The 12,560-nt window shown below is 49.6% G+C and overlaps 1 protein-coding gene and 2 long non-coding RNA genes across 4 annotated transcripts in view; 1 reads left to right on the forward strand and 2 right to left on the reverse strand.

The window, feature by feature from the left end:
* The window catches only part of SAP30BP (SAP30 binding protein), a 31,820-nt gene extending 29,942 nt beyond the window's left edge, over positions 1 to 1,878 (forward strand). For both annotated transcript variants that reach the window (XM_084492101.1, XM_084492102.1), the window contains 2 exons: positions 151 to 235; positions 722 to 1,878. In XM_084492101.1, the coding sequence (XP_084348227.1) occupies positions 151 to 235; positions 722 to 903 (267 nt within the window). In that variant the 3' untranslated portion in view covers positions 904 to 1,878. The remainder of the gene's footprint in view (positions 1 to 150; positions 236 to 721) is intronic.
* LOC311420831 overlaps positions 1 to 6,544 on the reverse strand; it is a 21,528-nt gene extending 14,984 nt beyond the window's left edge. The window contains exon 1 of the long non-coding RNA XR_014684561.1: positions 5,632 to 6,544. This is a non-coding gene — a long non-coding RNA (uncharacterized lncRNA). The remainder of the gene's footprint in view (positions 1 to 5,631) is intronic.
* Positions 6,545 to 7,791: 1,247 nt separating this feature from the next.
* Positions 7,792 to 9,045, reverse strand: LOC311420833. Its single transcript, XR_014684564.1, has 2 exons — positions 8,615 to 9,045; positions 7,792 to 8,117 (listed from the first exon to the last, which is right to left on the reverse strand). It is a non-coding gene; the product is annotated as an uncharacterized lncRNA (long non-coding RNA).
* Positions 9,046 to 12,560: the final 3,515 nt, after the last annotated feature.

A 12,560-nucleotide genomic window follows, 5' to 3' on the forward strand; every position in this document is an offset into this window, starting at 1 on the left:
CTGAGACCAGTGTTTCATGTGGCACTAAAGCTGGTCTTTAAAAACAGAGAGGTGTTTTTTTTTTTTTTTTTTAACAAACAAAAACTATAATATTAACATTTCACTTTTATCTTTTCCAATTTCTCTTATTTTTTTTGTCTCCCTTCCCAGATTGAGTTTGTGACTGGCACTAAGAAGGGCACAACAACAAGTGCTGCCTCTACAACAACTACAACAGCCAGTACCACAGTGGGAGGTAAAGACAAGTTGTAACTGTACCTATTAAGCTGTAGTAGGGCTGGGGTTAATGCTTCCTGGGAACCCTAAAACTTACTTGTTGACTGCGTATATAATACAAGACAGTATTTCTTCCAGGGATTAACGGACTAGCTTTCCTCTAGCCCCTATATCATGACTGTCCTTCTGCAGTGAAAGCCTGGGGATGGATTAGATGGTGAAGAGGTTTATTAGTTGGTCAAGAAATCTGCTGATGTCTTTACTGTCAGAGTCAACTGTCTCCCATTTTGCTGGAGTTCATGTGTACAGTTTTACTTTGACCCTTGAGGCATAAAGTCACCTTTCCTCCACAACACTTACTGGCAGTGTATGCTGACATTAATGTGAGGGAAAGCTGTTGAGTGAAGCAGTGGTGCTTTAAGAGTTGACAAGACAGGCTGTTACAACAGGATTGGTGTGACCTTTAACACAATGCTAATCCTTGTTTGCTTGATCCAACTCACAGACGCACAGAAGAGGAAGAGCAAGTGGGACTCAGCCATCCCTGTAACAACGATAGCTCAGCCCACCATCCTCACCACTACTGCAACGCTGCCAGGCGTTGTCACAGTGACAACCAGTGCGAGTGGATCCAAAACTACGGTCATATCAGCTGTTGGCACCATTGTGAAAAAGGCAAAGCAGTGACTAGCATGCCGGGCCTGGATTTTCGGACTGATTGTCATTGAAGCTATTGTTCTCGAAAGGGAGGGGTAGCTTTCGCCTTTGGTAAAAGATGACAAGATTCTTTGAAACAGACCACAGTTCCCATTTGAAAGAATGGGGGCAGGAGCAGGCATGCCAGCTGTGTGCCCACAGGAATGGACCTCTGCCGAAAATGCCTCTGTCTTTTCTTGCTGCGGGAAGAACCAGTCTGTGTGTTGTGCTTGGAGGAAGGTTGTATGTAAAGTCAGCTTGTAAAAGTTAGCTTATTAAATTACTGCATTAGGTTCTTACCCTACTTGAGAGTCTGGTGTAAAAAAAAAAAAAAAGAAAAAAGTGGTGATGGAATATCAGATTACCCTTGTGTATTCCAGGTCATCCTCAAAGGCTGCTGCTTGTAAAACGTACCTCCCTCATGTGCACTAATTCAGCTTCAAGGGAAGTAGAGCAGAGACAATTGGTCAGTGTCCATCTTCAAATGTGTAGCAGAGACTTAAGGATCAGTCTACATCTATGAATGTAGGCTCACTCCTTGTTATAGTACTGACATCTATCTGTACCTATGTGCATATCTGTGTAGATCTTAGTGATCATGTGTTAAATAGCTGAAATATTGAGGTAACTACTGAAATTGTCATGATACCATCCATCCAGGATGGAGATTTCTATGCAGAAGCCGTAAGCTGTAGAGGTTTGATTTGTGAGCTCATTTGTAAAGACCTGTGCAGAAAACCGTTCCATTGCCATGGAGTGAGATCGGACAGCAGATAATCAGAGAGTATCTGAACTTGAACTTGACTGTGATCTTGTCTTTGTAGTAGTGTTGTACCCTGAAGTGCACACATGGCACTGCTTGCTCCACTGTTGTGAAAAAGTATTTTTCAGTTGAAATTTTTATTGTATAAATCTTCTTACTTGTGTTGCAAAAAAGTTATTATAAAAATGGAAAGTCTTTAAAAACTGGTGTCTTACGTGTGTCTGCATTTCTCATGTCAGTGATGGAGAATAAATTATCCATTTGTTACACCTTAGGTTACAGATAGCATTAGGCAAGTATGTCATGGTTCCATGAGAGATGGAGTAGAGTCACATTACTGTTCGTTTGTTTTTGAAATATCAAACACTGAAGGAAAAAAATGGGGCATTAAAATTATTTTGATTGGAGATACTTTTGTTATAGAGGATGTCCTGAAATAGCTGGTAACTCAGCTGTTCTTAATGGTATTCTTTCACATCTGCTCCAGCACCTTAAAGTTGAACTTACCTTCAAGTACTAGCAGCTGTGCTTTTCTGTAAAATTTCCATCTACAGAGGCCAGCCTCCTAAAGAGGAGCTCAGCAGCAAATGAAGCATTTTGCTTGCTGTTCTGAGGTAAGTGGGATAGATAATTTGAATGGTTCTGCTTCTTCAGAGAAAAAGCTGCTGCTGCAGATTTCTTTCCTTTGCAGTGGTCTCTCCATGTTATTTAAATAGTCTTTAATTCTTACACTGTGATTTTTCAGATTTGATAGTTTTACTGTTTTCTGTTTTTTTTTTTTTTTTTTTTTTTTTTTTAAGTAAAACTCCTACTTAAAGCCTGGTTGTTTTGTTTTTGTTTTTCCTAATGCATAAGCAGTGATAGAAGATACGATTGCTAGATCAGTAAAAGTGTGAGGTTCTTAGAATTTGATGTTGCTTTTTCAGGTTTTTATATACCTTATGTCACTTCTGATTTAAATCTTGCGTCTACGGAGACTTCAGGAAGATAAATAAGAGTCTTCTCTTTTGGGACTTAGAGTACTCTGGCTGAAGCTGGCAGAAGCTGGCAATTTCCACCTCAAGTGTTGAAGGTGTTTCTTCCTTTGTCTTGAGGAGAGTTCACAGTTTTGGGGTGTTTCTTTTAAAGGCCAAGGATTTATTTTTGGTGGGAAATCCAAGCTGTTAGATAGCCTTGCAGCCCTGTAAAGTCTTCTGTCTAGAATGTCTTGTACAATTCCAGCCTATTTAAAGCCTGTATGGTTTAAACATTTTAAAGTTCTGCTGATCGGTATGTGGATGAAGATACAGCAGTAAAAAAAAAAAAAAAAGGGCCCCAGCTGCTGCAGTTTTTTTAGCCTATAGATTAATGGCAAACTGGGCAGCAGAATGATCACTGCAATTAGTTTAATCCTATGAATAGGAGTGGGAGGTGTGTCTGGGCTTCTACAACAACAAACACTCCTCTAATGAATGTCCTTGTATACCATGAGCAAGTCTGTCTGAAGCTGGGTGAGATTAAATACCTTGCTGGGGTGTGTTCCCATGTTCCCATACCCGAAGTGCAGCCTAGTACCAGAGGTACCGGCCACTCTTGTGCATCCATTCTCTGTTTAATAACTATCTGGTGGTAAACGCAAAGTTGGAGAGTCAGACTACATTGAGGTACCTGACCTAGCAGATTAAGCCTAAACATGAATGTAAGCTTTAATGGAAAAGACTTTTTCTATAACAACTGGTTATCCTTTGCCTAATGCCTTACAGGTCCTTGTAATGCTGGATCAGAGGTGGTTGCTGTTTCCTGACAGACAAAAAAAACAAACAAAAAAAACCACGCACAAAACCCTGCAGATGCAATCTTTTTTAGACTGCTTACACTGCTGTGATGTGAAACTTGTTCCTGATTTTTTTCCTTGCTTGCTTTCTCAATTTCATTAGTAACTTGGAAAAACTGTATTCCTTGCAAGTAAACAATGGAATGTGACTGATAATGCAGTAAAAGTCATTCTTGATCCTAACCTGAAGTAACTGTGCTAGATGACTTAGCTTGATTACAGGGAAATATTATTCACCTAGTTAAACATGTCAGCACTTGTATCTCTGCATGCTGTATTGTATCACGAAAAGTAGCTGGGGAAAGTGTGCGAATTTCTTTCTGAAAGCCGCTACCAGGTACCAGCATGCAGCTCCACATGCACCCAGGGAATAAGTTTGCAGGAGGAGAAGGACTTGAGAGAAAAGCGTTGCCAGCTGCTGTGAATTTGAAGCTGGGCTCCAGCCTCTTTCTTGGCACCTGACACAAGGCAAATGCTGAAGTGTTTGGGGGGATGAATCATTTAACTACAGAAGCTACCGAACATTGTTTAAGTGCAAGTATCTTATTCATATCTGACATCCTGGCACCCCACCCTTCCTCTTTCCATGCACCCTCTTCCTTCTTGCTCTGTTGTTCCAGACTTCTGGCTTTCTTTGCGTGCTTTGTGGTCAGAGCTGCTCGTTTCACTCCCACCTTGCCGAGGCAGGCAGGGGCTGACAATGCCCTACAACTGCTCATCAGTAGGGCTTGATATTCCCGAAGAGGTTAAGGGAGAGACTTCCTAAACCTGGCTCCTGAGTAGTGCTGAGGCAAGCTGCACAGAGGTGGCAGGGAGGCACCTGGAGCAACAGTTTTCAAACTCCTCAAGTACCCGGCTCTGCAAGAGACCTGGCAGTACGGGGCATCTGCCAGCTCCATCTCATGACTGAGTGTTTGTTATCTGCAGTAGAGAAAGCTAACTTGAAGCATGAATGGCTTCTATTTTTTTTCTTTTTTTTTTTCTTTTTTTTTTTTTTCCCCCCTCCTCTCTCCTTTCCAAAAAGCTGAGGTAGAAATGCCAACCATTGTGTAACAACCTTCCAGCTCGTACAATAGCTCCTTGCTCTTGTTTATCCTGCGTGCTACTATCGGAAGTAATATACAGACGCAGCTTGGAAGACACAGTTCTAGGAAAAAAAACCTCTGCTATTTCTGTGGGTAGGACATACAGGTTGGTAGCTTGTGGTCAGCCAGTCCATGAAAAAGGTGGAGGGAGCTTCAGGTTTGCAGAAGTAATGTCCTGACAAAAACCCTCCTCTTTCCTGGCCTCTGACAGCCACTGTCGTAAGTCCTAAAACAGGAGCTTCAACTAACTTGCTTGTTATAAATCTGTTTGTGCTCATACCAAACACCAAAGTGTCTGTGTCACTGCTGCTGATCTCCAGAGGGCTGAAGAGTGCTGGGCTGTTTAAATGCAAGTGTTTTAAACAGCTTTGAGCCATGTCTGAGCTCCGCTAAAGCAAAATTACAATGTAAATGGCTAAAAGATTCTTTATGCTGCTTCAATAATTATTGCTCAGGCTGCGCTTCCAGCTACTGAAAGTCTTGCTGCTTCTCCCCAGAGGAGCCTAATCGTACCCAGGAGACTAAAACTGGTCCCACTCTCATTACTCCGCTGAGAACTGAAGGCTAACGCTCCTAGAAAACCACAGGTCTTCTGCTTACCGCCTTTAAGCACAGGTATTTCCCAACCTGAGTGGGTTTCTTAGCTGAAACTCCACGCTGGTGTCTGCCCGCCGTCCCGGGCTGCTCTGAGGAGGGAGGAGAGCTCCGTGGCCAAGTCCTTCTTGGCAGGCTTGGCTCTGCTTTCACCCTCCCTTCTGAAGCCTTTTCTCCCACCTCCATGCCCTGAGGTGTTGATTTTCTTTCCTCTTTGCTTATTGTGATTTAAAGACCCATCCTCCTTTGATGCTGTTGTGGGGAGGGCTTTTTGTGAAGGATTTGCTTTGGTTTGCGTCTGGCTTGGTGCTGACTGAAGGAGCAGGTGGGGAGGGGCAGCCCTTGCCAGCCCCACCTCGAACTGAAATGCGAGCACCTGAAGCTATGTTTTAGTTGGACTGCTGCTGCGCTGTCTGTTTTAAGAGAGTTATTTACTGAGGCTTTAAAAAAAAAAAAGTTCTTACCGAGGCTTTGGGCTATGCCAGGGCTTTGCCGAGGATCCAGTTGATGCGAGCAGCGCGGAGGTGAAGGCTTCAGCAGGCGCCCAGCCAGCCGCCACCTGCACGAGCTCCTTTCCAGCTCTGCATCGGTGCAGGGGAGAGGGAAAAAAACAACACACACAGACACACACACACAGGTAGTTTTCTGCAAAGCCCCCTCGAATAGAGGCCCTTTGCAGTGTGCCCATGCAGCTCCCAAAGGAGCATGGGCTGCTCAATCCCACAAAGACGTGAATCCAGGAGAGCACAGGGCTCTGACCTTCAGAGAGAGCTGTTTTACAGCAGGGCTCTCTCTAACAGTAAAATAAACACATTGCTGTTGAGAAGCAAGAGCCACCGGAGTCTCCTCTCCTTTTGGTGCGTGTTTACACCAGCCTCTGGTGTTTAGGCATCAATTTTGCAGCACAGTTTCCCACCTCTTAGCCTTGTCGTGCACCTCTGTTCCTCTCAGCGTTTATATTCAGCTTCCTTCCTTTTGTTCCAGGCGAGTGCCATGGACACTGGCGGCTCCAACATTTCAGCCTTTGTTTATTTGAAGCCAGTCTTTGGCTGGGGCTGGGCTCATGCCTTCGGTTGCCAGTAAACAGCCAAGCATCAGGATCTCACAAGAAAAGGTTTTGCCTTTTCACGTAGAAAGGCGTCTGTCTGTCTGTCCTCTGCCATCTTTGTGTGAGCCGGCGTTAGGAAGCAAACAAAGCCGTGGGCCTGCCTGTCAGAGTGTTGTTACGAGGTGGTCGCTGCTGCTTCCAACCCCTCGTCGCCACGCGGCCTGTTGCAGTCCTGGTGTAACGTGACGGAAGGTGACCGTCCCTCTTCGCTCCTGGTTTGTGCTGGCTGGCTCCTTACAGCGCCTCACCCACGCATCGCTGTCTTACACAGTGCTGGCCAACACAAACTGGGAGAAAAGGAGAAATCCCAGGGAATCTTTCAAATGTAATCCTGGGGTGTTTTCAGCCTTGGGCTGCTGGATGAGAAGCCAGAGTGGAGGGTCCCGCTTTCTCTGGGTGGATGTTGCCATTGTTGCATGTTGAAATTTTGTCCTGGATCCTTTACTTCTTGTGTTGTGGCAGCTCTCTTATCTCTTGCTGCCCGTACATCCCAGGGACAAACGCGTTTCTGGTGCCCAGCACAGAGATTTCCCTTTATGTGTGTGTTTATGGCAGGGGGCATCCATTGCACAGCAAAGGACACGCACGGTGAAGGCTGTCCTAGGGAAAACGCTGAGGAAGAGCACCCGGGAGGGCTTCATCCTGTGCTTTTAATTACCTAGATAATTATATTAAGCCTACTTTAGTGTAATAAATTATGTGCACGCTAATAATGCTATTAAGCATTCCTTAGATTGCCAGATAGTCTAAAGGATATTGCCAATACAGTGAACAGGATAGTATTGCAATCAAAAAAAGTCTGTTTTTCTTTTATCAGTGTATGTATGTGTGTGTACAGAATTCAGAGAGGGAGTGCCTGTGTTTCAGCAGTAGGATGTTGGCTGTAACAGCTCAGTGGATCTGGAGAAGGCCCCAGAGCTGCCTCTGGATGCACTGTGGTAGCAGGACAGGGAGAAGAAATGTTCTGTACGAGAGAATTAACCCCCAAATCACTTGTAGTTATCAGCAATTGGCACTTGGACTGGTAGCCCCAGCAGGGAGAGCAATAATCCAGTGGGAGCTATAAGGGTGGCTGTCGGTGACTCCAGAGACTCCTTCCAGGAGCCAGCGTGAGCATCCTCCACCTCGGGTGCAGAAGGAGGCCGGTCAGATAAAACAATTGCACGTTTTACCTCCAGTGCCTGGCAGCACGGCTTACTGCAGCACAAAGGGAGGAGAACTGCAGAGGCTGCCAGGAGCTGGGCACAGCTGGTGGACGGGAGCAGAGAGCCAGGGGCTGTGAGCAGACACATCTTGCTGCCCTCCAGCTGCAGGAACCAAACCCAGCTTTCATCTACATGCAACAGCATAAACCTGTGCTGCTGCTGCTCCCGGGGCTCCCCCAGCCCCACCGGGCCTGATCTGCCCCCTGCCATCGGCTGCTGCCACGTCTGAAGCATCAGAGCCCCAGCTGTGGTGTTGCAGCGAATGTTTGTTGTGGTTCAAAACAAAGCAAGCGAAAGGAAAGCCCTTAATCTGCAGATTTATTTGTTTTAATCTGGGAAAAGGCATCTCCAAAAGGGTGAGTTTAAGGGTGAGATTGCAAAGCTGAGCGCTCAGAAACTGGGCAATAGCAGAGTGACGCTGCCTGTGCCACCCTCGGTTGCCCCCCTTCCCGTTTCCTGTTTGCTGTGATTTTTCATGAAACGAGCACATCCTCCTTTTTTCCTGGGGACTAATCCATTTGCTCATATTTACTCAAGCTTCATATTTCTTGCAGTGAAAGGAATCCGGTTCCTTGCTTTCATTTCATTCGATGCTCAGTCACCGTCGTTGCGGAGTCAACCAGCAGCCACCGTGATGCTGTGTTAAAAATGAGAGGCCCAAAGCACCCCGATAATACTTTTAAACTCCAAGACAGACAGGAAACATCAAATTTATGACTGCGATCGGCTTTTTTTTTGCCTGTCTTTTGCTATTGTTGGTAGTGAAGTCAAATGGGATGCAGCTTGCAGGGTGATCAGGGAGCTAGCACAGAGCCTCAGCTCTGCTCCCGTGCGCTCAGCACCACGCGGGGCTGCTGTGAGCAGCTCTGAGCCCAGACAGACCCCAGCCCCTAAACGAAAAGGCAGCTGTGGGACAGAAAAAGCCTTCCCTGGGGCTGGCGGTGCGGCCAGGCTCCCTGCCCGCTGCCTGCTCAGCCCTTTTCCTGCAGGATGGTGCTGGTGCGCACGGGAGGGAGGGTCCGGGGCGGCTGCACGGGCTGTGCCTGCCCGTACAGGTGTGCGAGACGCGGAGGAATGCCAACCACTGAGTCACGGCCCCCCTCCCGCCCCAGCTGGGATAAAGCTCGTCCTCACCTGGGCACGGATCTCACTAGCGCGGCTCCCACCTCCGCTCCCCCCTCCCCAGCCTCTCTGCGAGCACCCCCGGGACCAAAGGGCAGCAGCGAGGGGAGAACGGAGCCAATTTTTCAGCTGGGGGGGCACGGGAATCCCAGCAGAGCTATGTCAGCCCACCGGCTGCCTGCCCTCCCCGCGGGACTGGAAGTTGACGTTTAACCGGAAAGAGAAAGGGGACAGAAAATAGAGAGGAGGGAATTAAAAAGAAAAAAAAAAAAAAAAAAAAGAAAGAAAGAAAAGAAAGAAAAGGCCAAGCCTGGAGCTCAACTGGTGGCAGCGGAGCAGCGAGCTCTCCCCTTGCCTTCGGAAGAATTTCTTGGCTTGCTGTGTGGGTGCCTGTTATTTGGATTGTGGCAGAGGATTTGGACGTTGAGTCAGCTCCAGCGCTAATGAGGTTTGTGGAATTAATTCCTCTTTGCTCTGTATTGTCAGGCTTGTTTTAATTTTGCCGTGTTGATTAACTCGGGGGGCTAATGAAGGTGCAGGGCTTGCTGCACGGGGAGGTAGGCACGGAGCAGAGCTGGGTGGGCTCAGCTGCGTGTGTGCCTGTTTTCCCCTTTTCATCCAGGTTTAGTTATGTGCTTTCTGCCTTTTTGCTGGAAACAGCCATGCTCATGCCTGAGCAGCTTTGCTTTGCAGAGCTGTGCAGGGCACTTTTCCTTTCCCAATTTATTTGGTTGAACGAGGTGCTGTGCCCACGCCGCAGGGCACGGGACAGCAAAGAGCCTGCAGGGAGCAGGTTGTTGCCATCGCCTTTTGGAGACAATTTGTGAGAGGTTACAAAGATGACCTTCCCTCCCTCTGCCTGCCCCATTTCCAGGAGAAAAGTCGGTGGTGCCGTGGAGCTGGCACCTGGGGCACAGCTCCTGGGGTGGCACAGCCCCCGGGGGACACAGGCTATTTGCAAAACGGGTCACTGGGTGCAAACCCCATGGAGCTGTTTGGAGCAAGGGAAGGGGGTGATCTGGAGAGAAAAAGGCCAATTGTGAGTTGGGGTCAGGCTGTTTTTTTGCTGAGCTGCAAACGCTGGTGTGTTTTGTAGCTGGTGAATCTGAAATTCGGTGTATGGAGACTCCCAGCTGCAGGGGCTCACCTGGAGAGGGAGAAGTAAAAGTTTTTGCTGAAACTAAACAAAATCAAAGGCAAACGTGTTGCGGTGTTTAAACAACGCTTTGATTTGTGAGTCAGGCTTCTGGTGCTTCTCTGGGGGTCCATCCTGATCATTTCCAAGTTATTTGAGGTCAGTGCCTCCATGTGTGCCACGAAGGGAGCGGCCCGGGGTGGGGGGGGAAGAGAGCTGGTGAATTCCAGCACCCATCCGTGCACCCGGGAGAGCTGCTCCCTGTGGGGGGCACCCGGCTGCCCCTTGGCTTTGCCTTCATCACCAATAATTCCCTCGGAGCCTGAGCCCCGTGCTGAGGCTGACGGCGGTCCTCAGTCCCCTGCCCACCCCAGCAGGCTGCAGGATTTCCCCTGGCACAATGGGTGGGTGCTGCTGCAGATGCTTCCCACCCAGCGAGGCGTCCGTCCCCTGCTCCATCACACGGGGTCCTGCTGCAGCCCCGGCAGGACAGGGGGATGTGGCCAGAGGGGAGGACAGGCGGTGCCAGGGGTCCCCAGCACCATGTCCCCAGTCCCCTGGGCTCCTTTGGTGCTGGGTTGGGTCCCTGCAGGCTCCAACACCTCCGGCTGTGGGAGCGGAGGACTGATGTGTCCCGATGTGTCTCAGGATGCGTGGCGGGGAGGAGGGGATTTTCAGATGCTTGGACACCCCGAGGATCCTGTCCCCAAAGGGGGAGTGAGCCAACAGCCCCATCCCAAAGGCACTGAGCTGCTGGTGTTTTGTGGGTCTGAATGCAAGGAAGGGCTGCTGTGTCCATCCCAGCCTTGGGGGTTGCGTAGTTGAAGGTGGGGACACAGATAGGGTTTGGGTTTTCATATCCCCATGTCCCCAGCCTACCCTCCTGCCATGGGCTTGTGGCATTTCTGCTCCCATTCCTTGGTCCCTGTCCCCATCCATCCCAGGGCAGTGCCTGGCTGCAGCCTCGTCCTTCCCAGCACCGAGCTGCTGGGGGGACACAGGGACAAAGCTGTGCTGCTGCCACCTGTACCCCAGCCTCATTGCTCCAGTGGTTTCTCTGGGGAAGCTCCTCCTTGCTCAGGGACGAGTGATCCAGCCCAGGGGTTCCCAGGAGCTTTCCGGAGCTGTTTCGTCGACTGTGCCAAGGCAGAGACGGAGGCTGAGAGGAGAGGAAGAAGAGCAGGGGGAGACGTGTGGCCTGGGAGGGGTTGGGATGTTTTTGTGCTGCTGGGAGCTGCTCCACTTCGTCCCTTGGTTTTGCACAACTGGACAGGTTTCTTTTGTTGTTGTTGTAATGAAAATCCAACCAAACTGCAGCACTTTTCCAAAGCAAAGTGACGTTTTCCCTTCCGGAGGAAATTTTTGAGATCGAGGGATGGCCGTTGGCGTGTTTTTACACCAAGCAGGGCCACTCCCGCGGCTGGCAGCGAGGCTCTGTGATGTCCCAGAGCCACCAACGCCCTTGGTTGATTTCAGCCCCACCAAACACTTCAAAGTCTGCGGCTTACCGGCATCAGGACATCACTATCAACCTGAGTTTTATAGCCTCTTATCTCAGCACTTGAAAAGACGTGACAGCACCTGGTGTGTCCAAGGCCCAGGGTGTGCCGGGCCATCCCCTGCTGACTCTTTCTGGACCCGTGGCTGGGAGAGGAACCGGATCCGTGCTTTGAGGCTGCCTCGGGTCTGAGCCAAGCTCTCCAGCCTCTGGATCAGGGCAGGGGCTGGTGTCCCCAGCAGGGATGCCTTCCTGAGATTTCCCTATTTTCCACATTTCAGCCACGGGCTGTGTATTTGCCGCTGTGTGATAAGCCACTGAGCCAACCTGGTGAGATAAATGAGCCACCCGCATCTTGTCCCGTATCAGCCGTGTTGTGGGAATAAGGTGCAAGCCCCCAGGGAGGCATCTCCTGACTCAGTGCTGTGTGTGCTCGAGACCTTGCCACGGTGACTTCTGCAAACACACGGCCTCATGCAGTCTGTATTCCCAAGGATTTGGTGACCACGTCTGATCCCCACCCATTGATATTTGAGCTGCTCTTCCCAGTGACTTCCCAGGGCTCCGGATCAGCACCTAACTGACCAAGTGTCAGAGCTGTGCTCTGGGTTTCCCCCCGGGAACTCAGACATCCTCGGCTATTCCCATTTTCCTTGAAGGTCCCTGATTTCAGGGCTTTTCATGGTATCTCAGTTTTGTTTTGTAGAATCGGGGATTATGCTACAACAGCAAGAAGCTATGAAACTGTTTGTATCTGATATTTCACACTGGCATCTTCCAGAAGGGAGATGCTTTACAAATATCTTTATGCCAGAGACTTTGCCTCGACTGTTCTCTTTGCCTTGCCGTGGTGCTAGAGCTGGCACGGCAGCTGCAGAGCTCGAGTTCCTGCTCTGTCTCTCGTGTTTACCACCTCTGACTGCAGATTTCTGGCCAGCACTGGTCGCTCTGCCGGCCAGGTAATCCATCACGGGTGGAGGCAAGGGGAACGGCTAATTCTGTCTGGGATTTGGCCTCCAGATCTACACGAGGGGTCCCGGAGCTGCCAGGCTCTGAAGACCACAAAGTCTTTCAACAGCTCCAGGCAGGGCAGAGCTCCGGGTCTGGGGTTCCCAAAGCCTCACCCTCTGCTGTGTGCCCGTTCTGGAAACTCTTCGTGCCGTAGGGAATAGACGGAGGGAGGGGTCTGCTCTGTTTTTGGGGTGCAGGCGCCTTTGCTCTCCTCCTCCCCAGCCCAAGCAAGGCCTCGACCCAGTCGGTCGCTGCTCTCACGTGCGGAGGGCGCTGGGCTCCAGCCCTCCTGCCGCCCTGCCCCAGCCCGTGGG

This window comes from Aythya ferina (assembly GCF_964211825.1).
Source record: "Aythya ferina genome assembly, chromosome: 18".
Classification (NCBI taxonomy): domain Eukaryota; kingdom Metazoa; phylum Chordata; class Aves; order Anseriformes; family Anatidae; genus Aythya; species Aythya ferina.